The 24,553-nt window shown below is 41.0% G+C and overlaps 1 protein-coding gene across 1 annotated transcript in view; it reads right to left on the bottom strand.

Annotated features, from left to right (window-relative positions):
• Positions 1–24,553, bottom strand: part of adgrb1a (adhesion G protein-coupled receptor B1a) — a 108,173-nt gene that overhangs the window by 7,190 nt on the left and 76,430 nt on the right. Inside the window, exons 17-25 of the mRNA XM_034149330.1 lie at positions 23,162–23,288; positions 15,947–16,050; positions 13,788–13,890; positions 13,341–13,491; positions 13,189–13,258; positions 12,838–12,904; positions 10,868–10,953; positions 3,489–3,587; positions 465–636 (exon numbers count right to left, since the gene is read on the bottom strand). Of these exons, the coding sequence (XP_034005221.1) occupies positions 465–636; positions 3,489–3,587; positions 10,868–10,953; positions 12,838–12,904; positions 13,189–13,258; positions 13,341–13,491; positions 13,788–13,890; positions 15,947–16,050; positions 23,162–23,288 (979 nt within the window). The remainder of the gene's footprint in view (positions 1–464; positions 637–3,488; positions 3,588–10,867; positions 10,954–12,837; positions 12,905–13,188; positions 13,259–13,340; positions 13,492–13,787; positions 13,891–15,946; positions 16,051–23,161; positions 23,289–24,553) is intronic.

The raw sequence follows: 24,553 nt of genomic DNA, 5'->3' as shown, positions 1-24,553 counted from the left end.
TATTAATAATTTAAGATGTAAATGTATTCCAGTTTGTAATATTTTCTATTTTTATTTTCTCACTTTCTCATGTGGTGGCCCCCACATCAAATCCCAATTTAACCTCTGGCTATAGTGACAATGAAATCAATGCAACAGTGTTTAACATTAAAAGCCTTCACGCAGCTCAGGGACACAACATTATAGGAAGGGTTCTGCAGAAAGGGTTGAGATGTTACATCAGCATTTACCAGTTAAGATCTGGGTTAAAAGATTGTCTACATTTTTGGCATTAAAGTCCAATTTTACCCAGGGATGTTAGGCTTTGCAGACAATGAACATGTCCCCAAACCGTTATAACACACTACAGTGAAGGGAAAACCCCAAGAAGCATAATAGGGCCTCTTTAAGTAGAAGAGTACTTATTCTACCTCTGCCTCAAACAAAACCAGAAACAAGTGTAGGAACAGTTGGTGGTGCGATACCTCTCTGCGCAGGACGCAGTGCACCATCACTATGACGAAGCCTTCCAGCGAATCAAAGACAGCGAAGAGGATCTGGAAGAGTGCGGAGCGCCGGTCGGTGATGGCCAGGACGGCTGACATCCAGGTGAGGGCCAGGAGGGGCAGGACCACACAGGAGCTCCACAGGGACGCCCTGCAGGGGGGGGGGGGAGCGGTCAGACACAGCACCAGCAAACTGACAACACAGAGGGAAGCCTAATGCTGGCAGACATCATGCTGGAAGACATTCTGTATTTGTCATTAGCTCACATTATTGGATGGTAACATCTAAGGCAGGCTATCATTCAAATATATTCTAACAAATACAATTTGTTTTCCCTTTGTAATGTAAAAAGTAGAGAACGTAATGTTTAACATTCAATGAATTCCCTACTTGCCCTTGATTACTGCCCACGCTCTTAGCATGGAAATCAACACTAACCATGCAAAATAACATCACAACAAATCATTATGTTACTATACAAACAGAAACATACATCCATTATCTGCAGATATATATGTTCATAATTCACATATATGACATGCATGTATGTTTAGGATGGTTCAGTCAAACCATAGAGGATCTAGTGCCACAGGAGAGAGAAGGAGTGATGAGAGCAGTGGGAAACAAGTGAAATGAGGCTGAAACAGAATGGAGACAAACAGAGGCAGAAGAGACAGAGAGGCTGAAGAAGAGTCAGACAAACGCTTAGCTCCCACTCTAATGTGCTCCTTGTATACTACTAAACCTATTAGATAGGGGGTCACATTTAGTTTGAGTTAGATCATATTCAAGAAGTGGAAAAAGTACTTTAGTAAAATTCTATGGTCCATGCAACAATGGAATAAAACTAATAAAAAGTGAGTTATAATGTCTCACGGGACACTCATTATTGACATTTCCTCAGCACTAATCAGTAAACAAACGTCATGTCTCACTAACCAATCTGCTTTTCTATACCTATTTACTTGTCTTGCTTACTATTTCCAATTACAATGCGTCAATTCAACTTCCTGCCGGTGTTTCAAAATAAAAGCCCGGAAACAGAGGGGTTCTGGCCCGTTTACATTGTGTGCAGTGCGTGGTTTGTTTTTTATCAGCAGCTTAGCACCGGACGAAAATGTGATTTAAGATTTAAAAATGATATTTGTGTTGTGTTGTAGCTGGTCTACCTGGACAGCTTACTGCCGGTGTTGCACTCTAAATAGGATACATAAACTAAAAGGACATCATGCTAGATCCATGTCACAGTCAAATGAGAGAAAAACATCTTAATTCAACTGTTTGTATCATCTTTGAATAATAATAATAATAATTGTAACCTGTTCAAAAGTGTTTTTAATTGGAGCTGACAAATGTACTAATACATAAAAATGTTTTAAAGGTCATTTTATCATTTGCATTTATTAAGCTATTCTGTAAAGTCAAAATGTGAAACAGACAAATGAAGGTATTATATAACAAACGTAATTATGTTATGATATAAAAGAAAGTAGTCCAACAAATGGAAAACCATAAATGAAGCAGTGTAAACACTTAATTAAAATAACGTTGTTACTTTCCACCTCTGGTATTAAATAGGGCTACACCAATACTGGAAGTGGGATGGCTGATTATTGTCCTGAACCTCCTTGTGAATGGATGTTTGTCATTATGTGCATCCTGTTTGGCCCTGCAGCCGGCCCACAGTCACACTCTGCAGGACACACCCTGTCAGGGGGGAAATGCTGGAAGCTGACTAACGCAAACAGTGGAAATGGCTGTATTCTACCTGAAGGATAGTTCAAAATGTTTTCACTCTTATTTTCCATATTCATTTATAACCGAAATGATTGAACTTAGACCTCAACCTTCACTATTTAAGGGCTGCTGTTCTCCAATACAATCCACTGAGCACCGCCAACATCGTTTAGAATGAAAGACTCAAATGAAATAATGTAATGTATAATCAAAAGATTGATACAAGCCTCTTGGCAGTTATTGGCTGTCATTGTAGCTGACTGTACTGTCTTCACTCAGCATTACAAACGAGTGGAACATGGCGACACAATAATAGACAAGAGGAACTTCATGGAGCAGGTCATTCATTTATGTTGCCCAGGCCATAAAGAAGGACAATCTGTATACTACTCAATACATCCTGTATTAACAATAGAGGCTGACATGTGGCTGTCGACTAAGATGTGACCAGAATCAGCAATATCATTGAATATTAAAACATGTTCTATGTACTCAGATCTACTCATAAGCCCATTTACAGAAAGACACACAGAATGATCTGCTGTCATTTGAACAGATTTGTCTCCTTCTGGTATTCAAAACCACTAGCCGGAAATATGAATGGGTGTGAAGTGTGTGAGCAATGTCGCATTACAGACTATTAAGTGAAACGATGTGTGTTAATTGTTCACTCAGCTTTTTTCTTAGTGGATTGTATCAGAGAGCAGCACTACCTGCGCAAAAAGGGGCAAACAACTCTAATTATAAAAATAAAGAGTCAGGTCGATAATAATGGAAATCAAGGCAAAACCCACGCACACACATACACAGACTATGAACATAACACTGTAATGCTGTCCTCTGCAGACATTGCCATAGCCTCCCCAACATGTGGTCTGATCAAATTGTGCCCCGTATGATCTCTTCTCACTCACACACACACACACACACACACACACACACACACACACACACACACACACACACACACACACACACACACACACACACACACACACACACACACACACACACACACACACACACACACACACACACACACACACACACACACACACACACACACACACACAGATTTTCATACAGTGAACAGTTGGTTTGGAGCTGTTCATATTGAGTGAGTCTGCCAGGGCATCAGGGAGAAGAAATAATGACAGAGGGATAAAGGAGAGAGAACCAATCAAGTGAGGGAGCAGAGGGAGGCGTACAGTAGAGGAGAGAACAGAGGTAAGAAGAGTTAAGGAAAAATAATTAGCGGGACTAACATGGCGTTACTGGTAGCTGTGGTGGAAACGTCAGCCGAAGAGATAACCCCGCACTTGGCACATTTGAGCGTCATATTGTACAGTGGCACTGTCATCTGACTGCAAAGTCAAATTAACACGCTGTAACATACACAAACAGATACAAATGCACCTACACACAGACTCACACAAATGCACGTGCGCACACCAGCACGCACAGGCAGTCACACACACAGTGAGTCACAGTGTATCGCACAATCTCTCTCTCAGGGCTACGTCCAACCGTCTCTGTGTGTGTGTGTGTGGGGGGGGTTACCCAGGTTAGTCTGGGGAAGGGGAAGTGGGGCCATTGGTGCATATTTCATGTTCCACATGACGTGGTGCTACTCTGACCGTCTTTGAGGAGCTGATGTAACTGAGACTGCTCTCTGTTGTCAGTGTTTCACCCACTCAACAGTCTATCTGCTCAAAAAGGCTTCATCCCAACGTGTCATTTCATATCTTGGTTTATGCCTCTGCTGCTCTGATTGTGATGATGTGGTGCATGTGTCTCACCCCGGTCATCTATATTTGCTCTAACTGCTTATTACGAGCATTGCCAAGTACTAATGCAAAGGTTTTCACACACATACACATTTCAAAGCTCAACATACAAACGTGCAAGCTGTTGTCAGTGTTTATAGTCAGAGTTCACAAAGGAGTCACAGTCACTAATAAACAGCGTTCCCTCAAGCAGCCATTCTCATGGAGCTGCAAGTGGAAGAAGTTATTACTTTTAGGGCAGGGTCCCACAAGTAAAACTCCTGTTCATTTGAAATGTACTACATAAACTATGTATTGTGCCGTAGCATTGCAGCACTGAATCATTAGCATACAGTACAATACTGTATACGGATATTTTTTTATAAAAGCCTATACAAACTGTGGTTTGTAACAACCCGTGTCCTGCTGTGTATCCCTGGCTACTGGATGTACTGGCCATGATAAGATAATTGTTGAGATCTCAGAATGTTTCTGAAAAATGTTTCAATGGATTCAGAAACATGAGTGTTCAGACGGTCGGACAGAATCTACCTGAAAGTGAGTGTACAGTCCGCTTTTCTCCTAAGATCAGCTTTACTAACCGTTGTTGTTGTAGACATCCCGATTGTCTGAACGTTCCTGTTTCTTGCCCGATCAGATCTAATTTTGGAAATGTCGCCACCATATCTTAGCATTTTTTTGCCGAGTAAAAATGTATCATAACTGAAAAGAATCAATGGCCAAATCAACGAAAACAAGGCCAAAGTAATACAAGTCATTGTTTTCCTTTGAGCAAAGAAATCTGCTACAAATCTTAAGAGGAATTCTGTGACTGCGAGAACTGCTAACATTGAGTAGATGCGTTTGATCGAATTAAACCCTGAACTTCATCTTGAAATAACCCTGGATAAATGTTGGATGAATTCAGAAACTATGCTGCAGTGACTGTTTGCAATTGCAAAAGAAAGTATCTCTTTATTTGAGTTTTCTCCAGCTTCCTGTCAATAACAAAAATGTGTAGTATCACTGAATTATCCAAGAAACATCTGTTCCAACAAAGCAACATAAAACACAACACCAAAGGAAACCTACACTTTCTCCGTTGTTCACGTCCTCTGCTCCCTAAATGTCAGTCTCACGGTAAGACACTGAGACCAAAACATATTGATTTTCTAGATCACTGAAGCACTTCCTGTTCCCAAATTCAATTATATCTACAATTCTATGAATACCTCAGGTTGATGTAACAATCCCTGCCGCTATTCAGTCATTCAGAAAAAGAGGAATATAAAAAGCTGTTTGGTCGGAGGTTGCTTTAATTAGTTGACCGAAGACTATGGTTTTAACTTACTATATGTATATACAACACTTTACAACTATTAGGAAAGCAACAGATCAATTCCAGGTATGGTCACCAATAAACGACATTACTATATTTACTTTCTAATACCTAAAGACCGAACTCTCCCCAAACCATCGAGATTCAAATCATATCTCTGAGTTTGTCTTCAGTGTTGTTGCTCGAAAAGACTGACTCCAATATATTGACAAGTAATAACAAACTCATCCGTTACCGTATGTCCTCCTGCTAAACAACAATTCAAGTTGAAGAGCTGTGTGAATCGATATCTGTAGCCCCTGGACGCCTGGATTAAAAATCACATAATGGAACAAATTCAATTTCAAATAAAAGGGCAATACAGCCGCTAGATGTACGCTTTAGGCAGTGGCATTAAAAAGCAATCAAGACTTTTAGAAACACAACACCATTTCCCTGGACTTGAGGAAGGAGAGGTAAAAGGTGGGTGCTTGGTTGGTGGGTTAGATGCAATAAACAGAATGAATACAAATCCAACTTGAAATGGATCTGGTAGAAGGTAGTCCTTGAATCAAACAGAAACTCTTTCCTGTTTCAGAGAGTTGCATCCAATGGAACTCTAGGAGTTGGCAGGACTTGTTAAAGTTGCAGACCGTGTTTTCATTCCAAACCTAATGTTTGATTACACTTCTATTACAAGCTGTAAATACAGAGGCTTGATGATTGAAAGCATTTAAGCATTTGTTAAGGAGAAAACACACTCCAGTGGTAATTGGAATTAGGCCTCTCCTGTCTGTTTGAATGTTCTCAGAGAATGAACTTCTAATTGTGTGGAAGTAAGCAGCGAGGCCTGTCTCTGAGGAGTGGGCCGACCTGCTGCAGACGCCGAGCGCTTCATTAATGCTGCACAAATTCATTAGCTTCATTAAACATGTTTTGCATTTGAACCTTTAGAACCACCCGCAGGAGAGGCGAGCGGTGAAGGGTGGCGGGGGGTCACACAAAAGAAAAAATAGCATTGGAACCTCTTCACTTCCTTCTTATGTCCTCCACATAAAGAGCTAGAAACAACAACCACCAAACTCTGCGCAAACAATAAAAGGTTATTTCAAGACAGTCAGATAACGTTCAGCAACCAGCATGAGAGGTCTGAGGGAGAGAGATGGACCTACTGTGTACTGTATGTGGAGGAAATGATGACATGTAAAGGTCACTGTGTGTAGAATCTCACTCAATAAGATGATTTGAACTGAACTGATGAAAGTACAAATGAATTGATGAATTAGTTCTGATTAGTTTTGATCAATATGTGATTTGATAAATAAACGCAGTCACTATTTACTATTTATGGGCTTTAATTAATAAAAGTGATATGATCCCAGACAGGACAGAAAAGATTGCAATAAGAAAACGTAAAAAATAATAATAGTAAGTGCATAAAACCAGAACAAATAATAGAATTAAGAATATAAACTATAAAATCGTAATGCCATTTATGTTTTGAATGTGCACGGGCGTGGGTATTTATGAACTCCACAGCAAACGGTCTGTCAGAAGCTTTCTGTGGTTCCAGAGGGAGCTGTATGCACTCTGATATCTCAAGTAAAGACTAGCAGTTTGACAATGAGATCCATCTGCGGTAGAGGAGCTACATTAGTCACTTGTAGCTAAATACTCTCTGACCAAAATGTCTTTGGTCGAGGTGCCAAATGGGCAATGCAGGCGCACGGTTAGATCAGGAGGGAAATGGGTGGAACATGGAAGATGATATCTCTGACTCTAATGCATCCATATTGATATTATTTTTTGTCCAACAATGTTTATAGGAGTTTGATGTGATATACACCTAGAAAGGAAAATACTTCATAACATAAACACTGGCCTGTTACCTGTATAGATCACAGTGGAACCCTACCCCTATCAGCGCTGTACCCATATGTTAGCGGCCCCATGCTGTTTCTGGCTGATCACCAGACGTTGTCAAGTCACCACTTCCTTCTCTTTCCTATCTGTTGAATCACATAAGCTTTATGAATTGCTTTAATAGAGACTCATCTTGCTGTTGCTGTGCTAGGAAGTAAAAGCCCCATAAAATCACTGTATGGTAACACTGGGCTCAGGTTAAGGGACTGCCATCAATACATACTTAGCACTGTCAACAATAGCATCAGGGCCGGCACCATGTGACAGACACACTGTCAGAGCAGGGGACTTTTGTTTTAATATCCCAACGTTGGAAAGCATACATTCAGGGAGCCCATGGTACAGGTAGGAGTTGGACAAGGACTAAGCAGAAGGTTGAGGGGTCACACCAGTGCAACCTTTGAATACAAATGTCTGACAAAGTCATCTCAACTCAAAGACCACATAGTAGCTTTCTGACTATATGTATATGATTAGAAGCCAGCTTCCTTTGGCTACTTGTTGATGGATTGATCTACTCTCAGGAAGTGATACGACCAGTTTCAGTTGACTGCCTTCTAAACTGTGCTCCCTTCATGTAACATGCAATAGAGTCAACACTCAAAACACATTTAGATATCTACCAGGACAACTTAAAGTCAGGAGCCCCTCCTGAGTGGAAGTGTGTGCATGACAACAGCATGACATCCCATGATAGCTGTAGGAAAGAAGCATCAACCGTACAGAGTTGGATTTGCTTGAAGTAAGTGGACCAGGTTATCTCAGATGTACTGATCCAAATGGCCAGAAGGTACTCCCTTGTGTACTCCCTCAAAGTGCAATATAATCACCAGGTATATTCTACTTTTATGATTCTATCCCTTGAATTAGGTGACTCATTTAAGAGTACACAACAAAGCTATCCGAGCATGGGTTGTGACATATTACGAGGAAAACCCAACAAAGTGGAACATATCTGAAGGGACATTCAGAGTCAAGGAACACTCAAATGCAGGAACAATCTAGTCCTTACTAAACCACAATCTACCTTTCTAGAAGTCACTCCATCAGACACACACTCTATGCAATCATAACAACACCACACTAACCTTGCACACACACACACACCATTTCAGTAAATACAAAACATGAATATTATTGCACTGCAACTACTATGTGGTTTTGTTGAAGCAGTTGATCTAAAAGCACTACAGAAGCTATCAGAACCTGAGGCAGTAGTGTGTTATGTTCTATTCAGCTAGCAGGAAGGAGCATAAATGGTGAGGTCACTAGTGGAATAATCAGGGAAATAGGCAGGAAGTGATAGTAAGCCAATCAGAGGTGCTAGCTAGAGGATTCAGCAGATTTGTAGATGGGCAGGGCTGGTAGCTATACATTAGGAAGAGGGCGGGATGGGCAGGTTTTTTTTACCCAATCACTGATGACATGGAAGGGGGCTTCTGAGACTGAGGTGTTCCTGATTGGAGAGCCCTGAGTGAGAGAGAGGGGATTCTGTGCAAACTCAAACATGACATCAGACAGCAAAAACAAGAACAGTTGAACAGAGAGATCATTGAAGAAAGCAAACATTTTCAGAGAGAAAGAAAATAACATTTGAATGCACCAACAATGCCAATGGAGACAAAACAGCCTGCTGGGTAAAGTGGAGCAGGGCTCTGAGGTTTGACCAATGGCTGTTTGAAGGTCTGATACTAACAATGATATTTAAGACTCAAGCTGCCAGCAATTATGTTCTTGCGTACAAAACGTATGTGTAAGTTGCCTATTTATGTTTATAACACACTACTCTGACAATGTATGAAGAAACACGTTCTTTTATCAAGCCTATAAAGGATCACTCCAACATTTTGGAAAATATCTTTGTTTGCTGCCAAACCCACAGTCAGCCGAGGCAACTGATACAGTTTCTGAGATTGTTTCAAGCAATCTATAAGCATATACATGCAGAATCTGTAGGCAACAGATAGGACTTGGTATTGGAGGTGTTCGGGTTTCAGTTTGAAGTCTGAATAGTGCTGACCAATAGTTTTTGGGCTGGCTTTTAAATGGCCGTAAATTGTCCCTGTGACTGGAATGGTATGTCAGAAGACATTGGATATGCTCTGACAACAATTAGGCTTTTTATTAGCTTATAATTAGCTTGTAAACCAGCTAATTGACGTGAACCGATGCGGTTGTACATGTCGTCTCTTAACTACTTCTGTCTAGCATCTTGACGATAAACATTGTGAACAGGACATTTTAGCCTGGATTTCTGCTGGCTACATCGGAACTTACAACATAATATTAATTATTGTCATACTTTTAGCTAATGGGTAGAGATTGTGTTTTCTAGTGGCTTAAAAACAGCAGAAGCAACCTCACTCAAAAGTAAAAAGCAACCACTTTCCAACAGCTCGAAAGATGTCATGGTGACACATCATCGCTAGCCAATGAGATCAATCAGCAGTTATTGCTCCTTCTGGAGTTAGGACAGTTCCTGATCTGGGAGTTTTGACCATTGACCATCATTCATCCACTGCCCAGCTTTCCCTTGTGCAGAACCCTATACTGTCTCCTTTCACCACTTCACATACAATGCTAGCTTTTCACCCACAACGCTCTTCTCAGTGACAGAAGAACATTGTGTTGTGACGAAAAATGTATTCATAAATCAGATATTTAGAAGATGCACATCATCACTGGAAGAAATTGAATAATGTATCACGCACAAGAACACACAAGCTCATACTGTATGTCCTCAGAGTGTTTTGTGCAAAAGGAGCTTTACATATAATGATTAAGTTGTTATGATCCAGTTGCTACTAATAATAAAACGTTGTTGGAAGGTGCATTTTTTATGACTTTTGACAGAGCTAGTTTAGCGGTTTCTCTTGCGTTAAGTCTTCATGCTAATTTAAGCCAAACACATTCTCCACCTATCTTTGTACTAAACTAAACAAAGAATTATATACATTCTTTAAACTTTAAAATCATAAAGTAGGAAACTGTTTGTTCAGGTAAACCCTATCTCTTATCTGTATGAATTCAATGGGAGTTCTGTTTGTGCAGCTGTCAGCAGTTACTTGGTTGAGTACAATGTTATTCTAACCAACAAAACCAAGGCACCAGAAATACAAAAGTTAAGATGCACTGCCTATTTTTTCTTTTCTAAAATGTTGAAGTGATAGTATCATGGTGTTTTAAAGCCCTGCTTCTCTCTACTTGAAATAACCAAAGAGGAGAAAAAAAGACACAATGGATTTACAGAACTTGACATCAATAGCAACACCTGCAAACAGAGAGCAGCTGGAGGACATGGGACACATTTCAAACTTAAAAAAAGCAATGAGATGAGTCATCATCTTGCTCAGTCTGAGCAGGACCAATAACCAGACAGCTTCCCACATCCTTGTTCTTTCTCAATATTCTAAACCCCAGATGATCATAGTCATTTTTTCAGATCATTTTTTTTTAATAATTCAATCCCAATTGTCTTTCTCAGTGTCTTTAATCAAATTTGCCAACGTTTTTAATGATGGCCCAGGATCAGTTTAGGCAAAGAGCCAGTAACAGTGCCCCCCCCCCCCCACACTGTCTGAGCTATCAGGCTGGTTATAGGTCACTGTGTAAAATGGATGTGTGGTATAAGGCATACCCCGCCCTCTCCTTTAGTTTCATATCAGTAATGCCGTCTTTGGACACCAGTTTGTTAAATACGAGAATTCCAATAACCATGTTAACCTGCCGGAGAGAAGAGGCACAGGATTAATGCAGAGCACACAGGTTCATTACTGCACATCTGACTGATGATGGTGAAGGATGAAGGACACCACAAAACAATGGCAACATGCGCGCACACACACACACACACACACACACACACACACACACACACACACACACACACACACACACACACACACACACACACACACACACACACACACACACACACACACACACACACACACACACACACACACACACACACACACACACACACACACACACACACACACACTACTACTTCCTGTAATTACTAGACTGTATCATCTCACGTTACTTAAACAAACACCAACCAGTGAAGCATGAACACAATGTTTGAATGGATGATTTCTAACATATTAATACATTTTTGAACAAAGACAGACCATGCATAAATTACAAGCATTGAGAAATCAAAGATGGGGGAGGGGTTGTCTTTAATTGTGTTGATTCCAAAGATGTTAATGCTTTTAGGATTCATAGTAACATCTGTTAAGCCACTGTGATGCTGTTTAATTAGGTAGGTGTAAAGAGGGAACCCAAAACAAGCTGTTCTCTTGTACCGTAGGTGTGAAAGAGGCTCTGGGAAGTGAATCACCCAAACTGAAGCCAATGGATTTGGATAGTGCAGTGTGTGTAGGACTGAGATTTAGCCCAGACATAGGTCACAGCAGGAGAGCTGAGTTGACAATTATCAATACATGTGTCATTATATGTTTTTTGAATGGTGTTCCAATTCAAGCAGCAGCTGTCAGAGTGGATCAAAGGAACACCTGTATGGTCATCATGCAACTGCTGCAGTGTCCATTCTTTGCTCTATGAAGGTTCAACCATGGACACATTTCAAACACTAGTAATATGCTGTGCTTATTAAAGCTTGAATGGGGATTTTGAACAGTATGTTTGAGCTGTCCAGATTTGTCAGATAGGGTTTTAAGAGTTTAACAGTTGCCAGTGAACAGGAAGCTGGCTTTTTAATATGACTTATTGTTTGATCATTATTATCCAATTTTAAAGGTGGACATATTTTAATAAACTGTAAAACATACTATACTTTTTGGGCAATATAGCAAAGAACCTAAGTTAATAAGAAAGGAACAAGGTAGGGGAGAAAAGCAAGAGGAAAGGAAGGAAAGGAGGAGGTAAATGAGGAAATAGGATATACTTAGAAATACAGAAACTAAGTCAAATGAAGCAAAGGAAGACCACGGGAGGGAAATAAGGAAGTCAACAAGTAAATAAAGGTAAAGGAGGTAAAGGAAAACACAAATAAGAAAAGACAAAAGCAGGTTAGAAAAGAAAGGGAAATATGAAGAACATGGTATAATATAAGACATATATTACGCAAATGTGAAAGGGAGGGAAATAAGGAATGAAATCAAAAAGAGAGGAGGTAGAGAAGCAGACAAGATCAAGTAAAAGGGAGGAGGGGGAGTCATGGACTATCAACTTGGCAGTGATCTCATTTGTTTAATTTTACACTGAAGTATTATTCTTAGAAACACTTTTAAAATGTATGACTACATTGCAGTAACAGTTCAATAACAAGTATTTTACAGACAGAATAATGGGTTAAATAAGCACATTTAAAGATCATCTTTGCTGTGTTTCTTTTGGTCAACTTTTTATATTGATTTTATTTCATGTTAGGCTTGTATTATGAAGTGTTTTTACTGTTTTTTAACAGAAATGTGAGATTGTTAACATTTTTGCCGTTAAATATCTGCAGTGAGAGGCCGACTTGATATGGATTGTGTTGAAAGTGAAAACTGTTACATGATGCTAATGGTCTAAATCTAAATGAAAGCAGATATTTGACAAGCTAACCACAAAGAGGACTATAGAGGAAAGAGGAAATACCAAGACGACAGCTGCAGCAGGTCCAACAAACGCATAGAGAAGACCTCCTTCCAGAGACAGCCAGCAGCTACAGGGGGGCAGGGAGCACAGAGGGAGGGAGACGTGATCAGAAGAAACAGGGAGGATGGAGGGTGAGGCGTGGAAGGGGGAGGAAACAGAAGTGTCGCAGAGAGGAGGGACAGAAGGAGGTGAGAGGTCCAGGTCATGGCAAGAATAAGGATGGTAAAAGATATATGGGACAGAGAAAGAGAGAGGTTCATTATTCTGCACACATAAACCCCCACCATGTGTAATGTCCCTGCATTAATAGTTAAAGAGGTATATGCTGCAGCTGGAGCAAAGCATGCTTACTAGCTCGGTGTTCCATATCCCTTTGCCTTGGTGAACCCCACTGAGATCGCCACGACTAGTGCAGGGAGACCTGCAGGGAAACAGAACACACATGAACAGAGCGGAGATGAGAGAGCAGAGGAACCAATGAGAACAGCAGACAGAAGGCCCACCCCAGCCGAGACACAGGAAGCGCTTGCGTATGATGCGGTTCCTGAGGCGGCCCGTCACCGCCATGTAGGACTGCCACGCCTCGGTCAGAACCCAGCAGAACGACGACAGGAAGAAGAAGTGAAGGAACGCAGCGATCAGGGTGCACAAGACCTGAAACAACAGAGAAAGTCAACTGCGTTGTCAATTTCCCTGTGTGTGTGATACAAACAGGGAGAGCAAAATGACGTTTCTCACCGTCCCAAAGAATAAGACTATATACAAAATGATAACAAATATATACATACATACACATCTGAACACCATCAACACATACTCAAACATATGTATACATATATACACATTAAGAGGTAAAGAGAATAACATTTAAGAAACAAGTAAGATTACATAAATCAGACAAGCTGCTGTGATCATTTGTTAAGTAAATACTAACAATACATTGCTCTCACCTTATTCCGAGTCTGTGTCTGTCCGATGAGAATAAGAGCATTGGAGGAGATGATGGAGAGACAGAAGTTGATGAGGATGACTGAGCGCTCAGAGCGGATGTACCTGCCGGACAGAGACAGGAAGGAGACAGAACATGAGTGTAACAGAAGGATTTGCATATTGTAAACCATGCATTGTTTATCAGGGTAAATCAGACAGACCCCTTTGCAACTTTAACCCTGTTGCAAGCTACATTATTGGCCCACTCTCTCTGGTATTTTCCCAATGGGAAGAGAGTAGGGTCCCCATATGTGAGTGTGTCACTTTCTTTAGGGTCCCCAATCATGAGGTGCATTAGTGTGTTGTAGTAGTAACATAATATCCGGGTTAGAAACTAGCTGATCTTTTCTCTTGTTGGGTGATTATGGTTCAAGATGTTGGGTAGGCTACCATCCAAAGCAAAGAACTACAGCAGGGTAGATGGATGGGCTACACAGAAGATATTTATACCCTATCATTCTGAGTATGAAGGAGTCAAATCAACTGTACAAGTAGTGCCTTATACTTTTGAAGTAGAAAAGCAAGTGATGGATACCACCTCTTACTCTCCTGTCTTCCACTTGGCTTGCCGACCTGCGATCCCTTTGGTATTGTGGGCTCTGGTGATAATGAATACATTTTCATTTCCTCTATGTAGCCTGACACTGCTTATGTAAGCCAGTTTCTGTGTGGTACAGATGTAGCTTAGCCGCTGATACAATGTGTTAACACGAAGCGGTGTTTACTTATCCATATGCATGGCTGCATCTCAGGTCGATTAAATGGAATCCTTGCGTCCCTCACATGCGTCGTTTCCCTGCGTTTAGTCCCTCCCACCAGGGAAGCATGGAGAGACGCAAGGAAACCACGAGAAGCAGCGTCACGAGAAGCAGCGTCACGTGAAGCAGCGTCACGTGAAGCAGCGTCACGTGAAGCGACGCCCGTTTGTGATGACTCCGCACAGCTGATCGTCTGACAGCAGCTCTGTCCCCGTTATTTTCACAAACACCCCCGCCACACATTTACTGACATATACATTTGTATCATCTGTTGTAGACCCAAATATATTTAATAAAATAAGAACTCATTCTCAAAAAAGATAAACGCCATTCTTAAAATGTATAAACGAACAATAGTTGGATTAATATTGATTAGAGTGCACAATAGAAATAAAATAATTCAGAGAAGAAAAAGATATATGTTATCTATCAAAACCCAGTTAGATTAACATTCATCATTGCACACTTTGTTTGTGTGGATATGTAGCAAATTAACATTTTAAATAGCACTTAATGACTGACTGAATGGAAATGACAATAAATGAAAATGTAAAACGAAAAAGCGATCATGAAAATGTTTCCAATAAATAAATAAAATAATTTTTGACCACTTTGTTGTTCAGATATATCACATATTTGTAACTGAATGATACATTCATTGAAACAAAACACAGTATAAACTGAGGAGTGAGTCCCGTGAGTTTCATGTGTTTTCTTCACTCCGCTGGGAAACTGCTCTCATGTCAAGAAGCATCAGATCAGTGCATGCGCTGCATCGTCCAATCAGTGAGCGATACACAGTAAGGGGGCGGGGCGAGTCTCTGAGGATTTCATCGGAGGATGGTCTGGTAGTTCCTCGGTTATCGCTCCTTGCTCCTCGATCCTCCGGCAGAAATAAGAGCCATGGGACGCTACTCAAGATGGCGCAGACAGATCAACTTCCGGTGAGACCGAGGACCGAGGAGCGAGGAAATGAGAAATAACCGACCTGAGATGCAGCCAATGACCTATGACCCACTGTAGTAGCATTAGCATCTGTCATTACCTCTAAACCTTTTTGCAGCAGAGCATTGAATTGCTAGGTAAATACTCAGACAGAAGCATGACGTGTACTTGACTTCCCATCTCAAACCACGGATCAAAGGTTTCCCATGAAAGAATGGTGATTGTATGTTTATGTTTTATATTAAAACTTCTCTTCAAGCACACGCTAGCTGTTTGGTCTTCACTTAACACCACCATGGTTTTTTGTGTCTCAGGTTAACTGACAGATGTACAGAACAAATCGTTGCACCTGTAGAAATGTTGGCGTGATGTTACCACCTTACATTATTCACTGGTTACAGGTCACTGTATCTCACCTCCACACAGACACATAGATGATGATGAGCAGCAACAGAGTCAGAGAAGAAACTCCACAGCCGACGATCAGCGTCACCGAGGGCAGCTGAGTCTTATCCATGTTCTGAAAGAGAAAAGCAAAAGAACAAAGAATATGAAAAGAGCTGTGGTCATGTAATCTGATGCAATCATGATTCATCAGCTGATCACACATAAACACAATGATGAATAGTAAGACTAAAGTCTTGAAAGCATCATTACACAGAGAAGCTTGGTCCGTCTGTAGTGTGTAGACTTTGACAGGAGCTGTCAGCAGATGAGTACACAAGCAGAACCATTCCCTGTTGACTGGATTTGGTGAGATCTCACCTCCTAACATGGTTCAAATGCAGCAGACTACATTTCCCTTAGCATCACTTCAGTCTCTGTGATGTTTTCAGCAGGCCAACGTTCTCAGAAATTGTAGCTCACGCTTAAAACAAAACTGCAAAACCACTGATGAAGATCGCACATCTTCGAGGGATCGAAACTCCCGCTGACATGTAGTCAATTCAACAAAAAAACGATCAACAAGTTACTTTTCTTACTTAAGGGCTGCACCCAAAATCAAATTCCCCATTGGGAACCTGATTTAAGGTTAATCTAGTTAACATGTCATCTGGATCTAAATATCTTAATTAGATCAGCAGAATTGCTTGCTAATGCTGATTCAGGGATTCCTGAAGTGTCTTATAGACAGAAGAGTGAAACTTCAACTTCAACTGATTATTTGTTTACCAAGTATTGGGATGCTAATGATTTGAGCAACGGCATACTGGCTTCCTGTTTTTGCTTGATTTACTGTATTTTATTCATATGTTTCTGATTCTTTTGACCTGGCAGTAAATAGGGCTGCACAATAAATCAAAACGTAACCAAAATTGCAATATGGACGAGTGCAAATTGCAGGAAGACCAATATTTGTTTAAGGCTAAATATGTTTTAATTTACCATTTGAATGAAGTACTGTGGAGCTGCAGATATCTTGGCCTAGAAATCATATTCTAAAGGACAGGAAAAAACGTATTTGTTTGGTACAGATCATCATTATAGAATCATTTCATATATTTTGCATTGACAATGAGAATAATAATGCAATGATGGTCATTCCCTCGCATAGCATGAATCATAGCGCAATTGCAATATCAGTCAAACCAATACTAATATTTTTTTTCAAATCAAATTTCAAATCTTTAGCTACAGCTCTAGCAGCAACATGTATTCTAGAATCAGACAAAAAGGGAGGTTGTGTGTAGTTGGAAGTGTCTGTAAACACATATAGCATAGATGTCATCAGATGGACGACACGGCCAATATCAAAACTAGCCTCTTGATAATCAGCTACAAAGACTGCTGATTTCACTGGAGACTCACAGATAGATGACTGGATTCAGTCAGTTAGAGCGGCTAGCCCCAGCTGGCTGTCTGCACAGTGTTTATGGTGGTCAGTGGAGATGTAAGGGTTAGAGGGATGACGTCACACGCACGCACGCACGCACGCACGCACGCACGCACGCACGACAGAGGACCATAAAAGGTGGATATATCCTGAAGACCATGCGTGTCTATACACCATTTTATAGATCAGTATTGGACCGACCAACATTGCCTTCCCTAGCGCCAATAGAGCCAGTAAACATGCCCACAAAGAGAAAGTAAGAAATAATTGAATACGGCCAAATATAGCCAAGGTAACTACACAAGTGATGTTTAAAGTCCAATATGGCTCTTCACAACCATAAACACCCCCATACACAGGCCTTATGATGGTATGTAGTGTTGTGACCAAGTGCAAAGGGTTAAGGTGACGTGAAGGGACAGTTTAATTAAAAAAGCTTTGCAGTTGGTGAGGGGGGTGGTCGGAGGAGGGTTAAACATGGAGGGACCTGGACTTGAGGGAGTTTCACCCCCCCACTTCCCTCCTAGCAGGAGATAATTGGCTGAGTTTATAGCCTGTCTTGTCTCCAGGTGTGTGTGCTGGGGCCAAGTTAATTAAATCCCTCTGATTAATCTGCACTGCAGTGAGTTCCTTCTCTAAAACAGGGGGAAGAACACGATTATGAGTGCATTCAAATGGAAAGGCGTCTGCTGAGACAGAAACACTTTTACTTCCTCCTTAGCCAATGACAGAGCTCGGCAGGAAGTCTCACGCAGTTTCTAAACGAGAGCGCTACCATCCACATTAAAGTGACCAGACTGCATTATTCCACATGAGCAGCTACCTCCACTGAGGAAGACCATGGGATGTCATTTCATTTAGAAATCTATTAGATGAAGCTCCTGCCAATATTGGCAGTAAACAAATATGATTGCTTAAGCAAATTGCATAGGTATCAATTACACTCAATGGTATGCAAATGTTATTCTACTGATTGGAATATTAATGAAATAAAAGTAATTCATGCTTCCTAGTAATGGGGCCTGGCTGTAAATATAATATGTTGACTGAAATAAATTATAATAAAATGTGAAACTATTATGGACTAAACCATACTGAAAGGGAAGTATTAAGATCAGTTAAGATCTGGAGTCAGGTCATGGTTAGCTTAACTTAGCAGACGGAGGGAAACAACATATAATCTTGCTTGTTTTATCAGTGCTTCTAGGAGAAGGTACATGCCTAAAGTGTTTGTTGATGAACAGCAGCTGGGTGCAGTGCACAGCTTCCTGGAGCGGTGTTTTCATCTTGAGTTTGCCAGGCAATTGGGGAGAATCCAAGAAATCTTAACGCTAACCCTAATTAAACTACAGCTAAGCTTTTGCATCGGTTAAACAGGAGAAATAACATGCTTTTAATTGAGCTTTATATGTACTGAAAGTGGGATGTTGTTGCCTCGGACAGAGCCAGGCTCGTCGCTTTCCCACATCTCAAGTGCTTATGCTAAGCTAACTAGCTGCTTGCCCCAGCTCCATATCTACCATGCAGACACAAGAGTCACATTAATCTTCTCATCTAACTTTTAGCAAGACAGCCAATGAGCACATTTCACAAAACGCTAAAACTATTAGCCAACTCAAAAAGCCAAATCTGAATACAGCATTCAGACCACACAGCCAAGACATTCCTCCATACAACTTGTATGATGGCATGTATGACTACCATAGATATACAGTATGTGGTGTGTCCTGCATGCCCTCTGTTATCTGACTATGATGACCCTGAATTGGCCTACAGCCCCGCAGACCTCAGTCGGTCCTATTTATTAACGTGTCACTGTTAGAATGTGGGCTAATTGGCCACAGAGGCTTGTTACTGCATCTATCCAGCACATTCAAACAAGCTCACGCAGGCTTAAAACATTCAAAATGTTACAAGAACAAACACGTTCACCCCCCCCCACCCCAGAACAGAGAGGAACACACTAGCAGCGGCAGTCAACTGGACTCAGGTTTTGGGGCCTTTGCTTTGACTGCCTGTGCATTTTTTTTTCAGTCTGCCCCTCTAAAAGCCTGCAGCGGCTTTGAACTGAGCAAAATGGACACGAGAGGTGGCAGCAAGAGAGTAAATGATGTAGTAGGAAGAGAAAGGAAGCGAGGGCTTAAATGTAACACAGCAACTGAGGATGGAAAATGGTGTGATGAAATGATTGAGGGAGAGAAAGAAGAGAGGAGAGAGGGGGGAGGCAGAGAGGGAAAAAAGGGGTTGGGGTGTTTATTATGCTGGGGCAGTAGGAGGATAGCTGCAGTCAGAGCGGCTGGCCGTTTAGCAGCTACTATGTGTTGCAGTAGGAATAATTAGCATGACTGCCTCGCAATAACTAGAATGTGCAGAGAGGGACACTGAATGAGGGAGGAGAGGAGATGGCTTTCCTCCCTTTCTGGCAAAATGAACCACCACAATCTTTCCTCAGGGTGTGTGAAGCCTCCGGGCTGCTACAGAGCTGTGGACAGGCTGCCTCTGCACACATGGAGGCAGGCTGCAGGAGGACAGCTAGCTGAGGAGGCACCATGCTCCACTGTACGGGTTAGCTTATATTCCTGTTTCACAGTTGTACCTGTTTCTGGACAAGACAAGAGTCTAAAACTGTACATTCTTTAGGCTAAATGCTAATTATATTATGGCAACAGGCGCATTCATGACAATGCCAATGCTGTTCAGACACTATTATGTATAACATGTTCATCACCTCAGTTTCACATGTTTAGATGAAACACATTCTGTTAATGTTTGCTAAATATGGCAATACATTTCATATTTGTCAAGACCTGTTCTTTATGTAAAAGATAAGCAACCAGCTAGCATGGCAGCTAACATCAGCTACAATATGATACATCTTACACTATGGATGGATGGATGAACGGATGGATGGATAGATAGATATGAAAATAATCCTCAATCGCAGGACAATCTTATCAAATGTAATGCTAATTTATTTGGGAACAAGCTTGACTCGAGCACATCATGTATTTGACTTATGTTCTTCAACACATATTTGATGATTTGGTCAATGAAAATTCTAAAAAGACAAAATTGCTCTCCACAATAAAATGATCAAATGAAACATTATTTGTGCTGGATTATCGAGGGCTGTTTGTTGTTACAGTATATTGTCTTGCATAAGCCACATATCATGCCTTGCTCCATAAAAACAACCTTTGATGATCCTGCTGCTGTGAGTGATGCCGGAGGAGCTGTTCAGTGTGTCTGCTTGTTGAGGTGAGACCCCCTGACACACACTCAGCCACAGCTAACAGCTAAACTGAACATTAGCTCTGGGATGGGGTAGGGCGTTGGTACTGTGACTGATGTCTGTTTTCATTATTGATTGACCTATTGATTCATTTTTAGTTCTCTGGCTGAACATTAGCTGTCTAAAATGGTAAAATATATGTCAAACATCCACCGTACATATAAATGCAGCAGTTTCTTTGAACATGCTGTTTACTGTAGCTAATGCCCAACAGTTAAACACCATAAAGGTGTGCAATGATAAGAAGCAAATTAATAGCTACAATAATGAGTAGCAACTTCCAATTGACTCAAAGGAAACCCAATGTTTGCCACACATACACTTCACTACTGCCAAAATATATTTGGCAACTCATTGTTATTTATTTATTTGATCTGAGAGATGAACATGTAGGGGTTTCCCTGCCTGTTCCGTAGGCTATCGAGAAAAAAGGTTCTGCTGCCAATCACACATGCTCTGCAGAAAATCCCACAGACACTTTCTTTGTGTGTGTGGTACTCCGTCTAACACGGTTAACAAGATGAATACCAATCTTATGTCTGTACATAATGTATGAAGCTGAAGACAATTATGTGGTTGGCCTAGCTTACCCAAATAAAGTGTTGAAAGGTGTAAATGTAAAATCAATTTGAGAGAATGTTGAATCTTTGACCACAGACTTACAACGTATGGACAGTAGAAAAACAAATGCATCTGTTGTTCCCCTTCTTCATCACAGAATCTACATAATGGTGATAGTTCAATGTTAAAAATGTTTTAAAATATTTTGTAAACCTAGCTTAGCGTTATGACAGTTAGCAAGGTTGCATCATTCAAAGTGAAGCACAAGTAATACGCCAACCCGTGGCCACATCGTTACAGGATTAGACTGAGGTTAATGTGGTGTCAGTGGCTGTTGCATTGTGGAACTATTTGCTTAACCAACAATAGCCAGGGGCAGTGATTGTGTGACGCTTATCTGAGTCATGCGTCCACGTGTGGTATCATCATGTACAGAGACCAAAGGAAAAATCAGTGCACAGCAATCACTGTGACGCACACTATAGCTGAAGATGTTCCACAGAAGTATCCCATAGACATTTCTGTGTGTACACGTTAAACAGATTAAATGTTTACCACAGCTTCGAGTCATTTTGTTTAGCTAGGCTAAATATGTCCTGAATCCAGGTTTAATTACCAAGATATTGAACTATTTCACAACAGGAGGGTTAAATGAGCATTGACCAATCATTGATTCAACTGATTAACATGAACTAGTCATTTCAGCACTGAGCACAAATCACAAAGGGAACACACCAGTGTAGCTTCCAGCAGCAAAGCATACAGCACCTTCTATCACATCCGTTCCTCATGGTCATATACCTCAAAACTGCAAATATCTTGAACAAAATAATGAAATATGTGTGTCTCAAGGTGAAAAACCCAAGCTTTCTTCATCCGGCCTAGTCTTCTTTCAGGGCTGCAGCTAGCAGGATAAACAGCACCTCTATGTCTTTAAAAGCCTCGGTGCCCATGCTGTTACCAGGGCAACTAGTGAACAAACTGCTTCCGAGGCAATTTCCAGTCTAATAATAACTAATCGCACTGAATGAAAACTCCCCTCCAAGACACTGCCCTTTCCCCAAAGAATCTGGGGCAGGTTTGAGTCACTGGGATGCTCCTGTGGCACGAACACACATTTCATTACACACACACACACACACACACACACACACACACACACACACACACACACACACACACACACACACACACACACACACACAACACACACACACACACACACACACACACACACACACACACACACACACACACACACACACACACACACACACACACACACACACACACACACACACACACACACACACACTGCTGTGTCCACGCTGCAGACACAATGTGAATTACAGTGCTGTAGTCTTTTTTAAATGTGTGTTTCTTTGCATCACTGGATTGTCATGCAGCACCTTCTCCATCGGGCCTGGTAACCATGGAGACACCATCGCCTGTCTAATGTGTTGGAATATGCAAATATGAACAAGAATTGCTGGATGGAATACAGAAGGTGGGGTGGGGGGTGCATGCAGGTATGATCCTGAGCTATAACATGATGTTAAATCCCACTCACCATGTCAGTGTGTGACAGTGATCAGCACCATCTTAATGCTCAGTGCTGCCCTATGTGTGGATCCCTCCTGGAACATCTCCTTCTAGGTGCAACATTAATTAACAACCCCCACCCCCTGCAAAATAATAAATGAAATCCTTTCCCGTGGCAATGCTATAATAACCTTTTTTTGCAGCATGGCTATGGCATGTCGAGACAGAGAGAGGGAAGGAGGGGGACAGAGAGGGAGGATCTGTTGATATGTAATGACAATGACGCCCTTTGGAGAGGGAAAAAACACAACAGCTGATGCATTCACATAAAACCCCCCCAAAACACACCGTTTACTGACAGCTTTACCGTTAACGAAGTCAAAGGGAGGTTGTCCGACTTACCATTTCGGGGTTTAGCCGTGCTAAAATGGCGAAGGTGGACAGTCTGTCACACACGCATTTGGTTCTGAAGGAGTCGACTAGCACGGCTTTGCAGCCCCTGGCAGACCAGGATCCCAGCAGAGAGGAGCTACACGGGAGAAACACACACAGACACACACGTTCACACACACAGAGAGAGCGATGCGGTGAATTCAGATGCAGCCCCGGCAAAAGAGAAAACAGCGGTTCAAATCCCACCGCGTTACACCGGCTATTTAATCCACTTTACATCTCCGCCGGTAGCACAGGCGCGGAGAGGGAGCGGCGAGAGGAGCGGCAAGAGGAGCGGCAAGAGGAGCGGCAAGAGGAGCGGTGTGAGGAGCGGCGAGAAGAGCGGCGAGAAGAGCGGCGAGAGGAGAGCCGGGACCACACTTCCGACTGCCCCACACATTTAATGTGATTATTTGAATAGAAATAATCACAATAGTTATCAGGATTATTATTATTTATTATGGGTGCCTTGATTAGCACTTTTATTTGTTGCTGTTAAATGTCAGGTAAAACAGACAAAGACTGACAACGACTTCCTTGGCATGTGTGACTTCCTTTTTTATTCATCACACTGCCAACTGATTTACTATTATTATTATTATTATTATTATAGACGTTGTAGTGTAAGTAGCCTACTTTATTTTTATTTTTATTAATATTACTCACAATTACTATCCGACTTTATCCAATTATTATATAATACCCCTAATTTGTATTATTAATAATAAAACAACCATTTCTTTGCTTTGTTATTCCCCTTTGTATGCATATTTTTGAAGAATTGTCACATGGTGCCTTGATTAGCACTTTATAAAAAAAAATTGGAGCAGACAAAGCCTGAAAACATGTTTTCTTCACTTCACTGCCAACTACCCCGCCAATTTACTTTATTTGTATCCTTTTATTATTATTATAGACGTCCTATTATTAAGTTAGTGGCTGCATATTAAATTACTATAATACATTTTTAAATAAATATGACCCATAATTATCATCTGTATTATTATATAAACAAACTTTTATTATTTATAATTTATAATTTGAAAAATCCCTATGCCTACGAAGGGAATCACAAAGCGAAGGGATTGTGTCACGTGGTGAGTTGATTAGCGCTTTTATCTTTTTGTTAAATATCATATTAGTGAAATAAAAAACACCTTATTAACATTATACTGGCATTCCATTGCTTTGCTCATAATATTGTGGAGGAAAAGACGCTTCAGAACCCCCCTGCTGAAAACAGGTATATCTGTGTTCTTACCACAAAAACCCAAATAATTGATGATGGTTAGTTGGGAATGGTTAAGAATAAGTTAAACATCTTTCCTGGTGGCCTGAACTTTCCAAATTAGACATTTGTAG

The sequence above is a fragment of the Trematomus bernacchii genome, unplaced genomic scaffold (assembly GCF_902827165.1).
Source record: "Trematomus bernacchii unplaced genomic scaffold, fTreBer1.1, whole genome shotgun sequence".
Taxonomy (NCBI): Eukaryota; Metazoa; Chordata; class Actinopteri; order Perciformes; family Nototheniidae; genus Trematomus; species Trematomus bernacchii.
The sequence above is the reverse complement of the archived record's forward strand: the minus strand, read 5'-3'. Positions and strand labels throughout refer to the sequence as shown.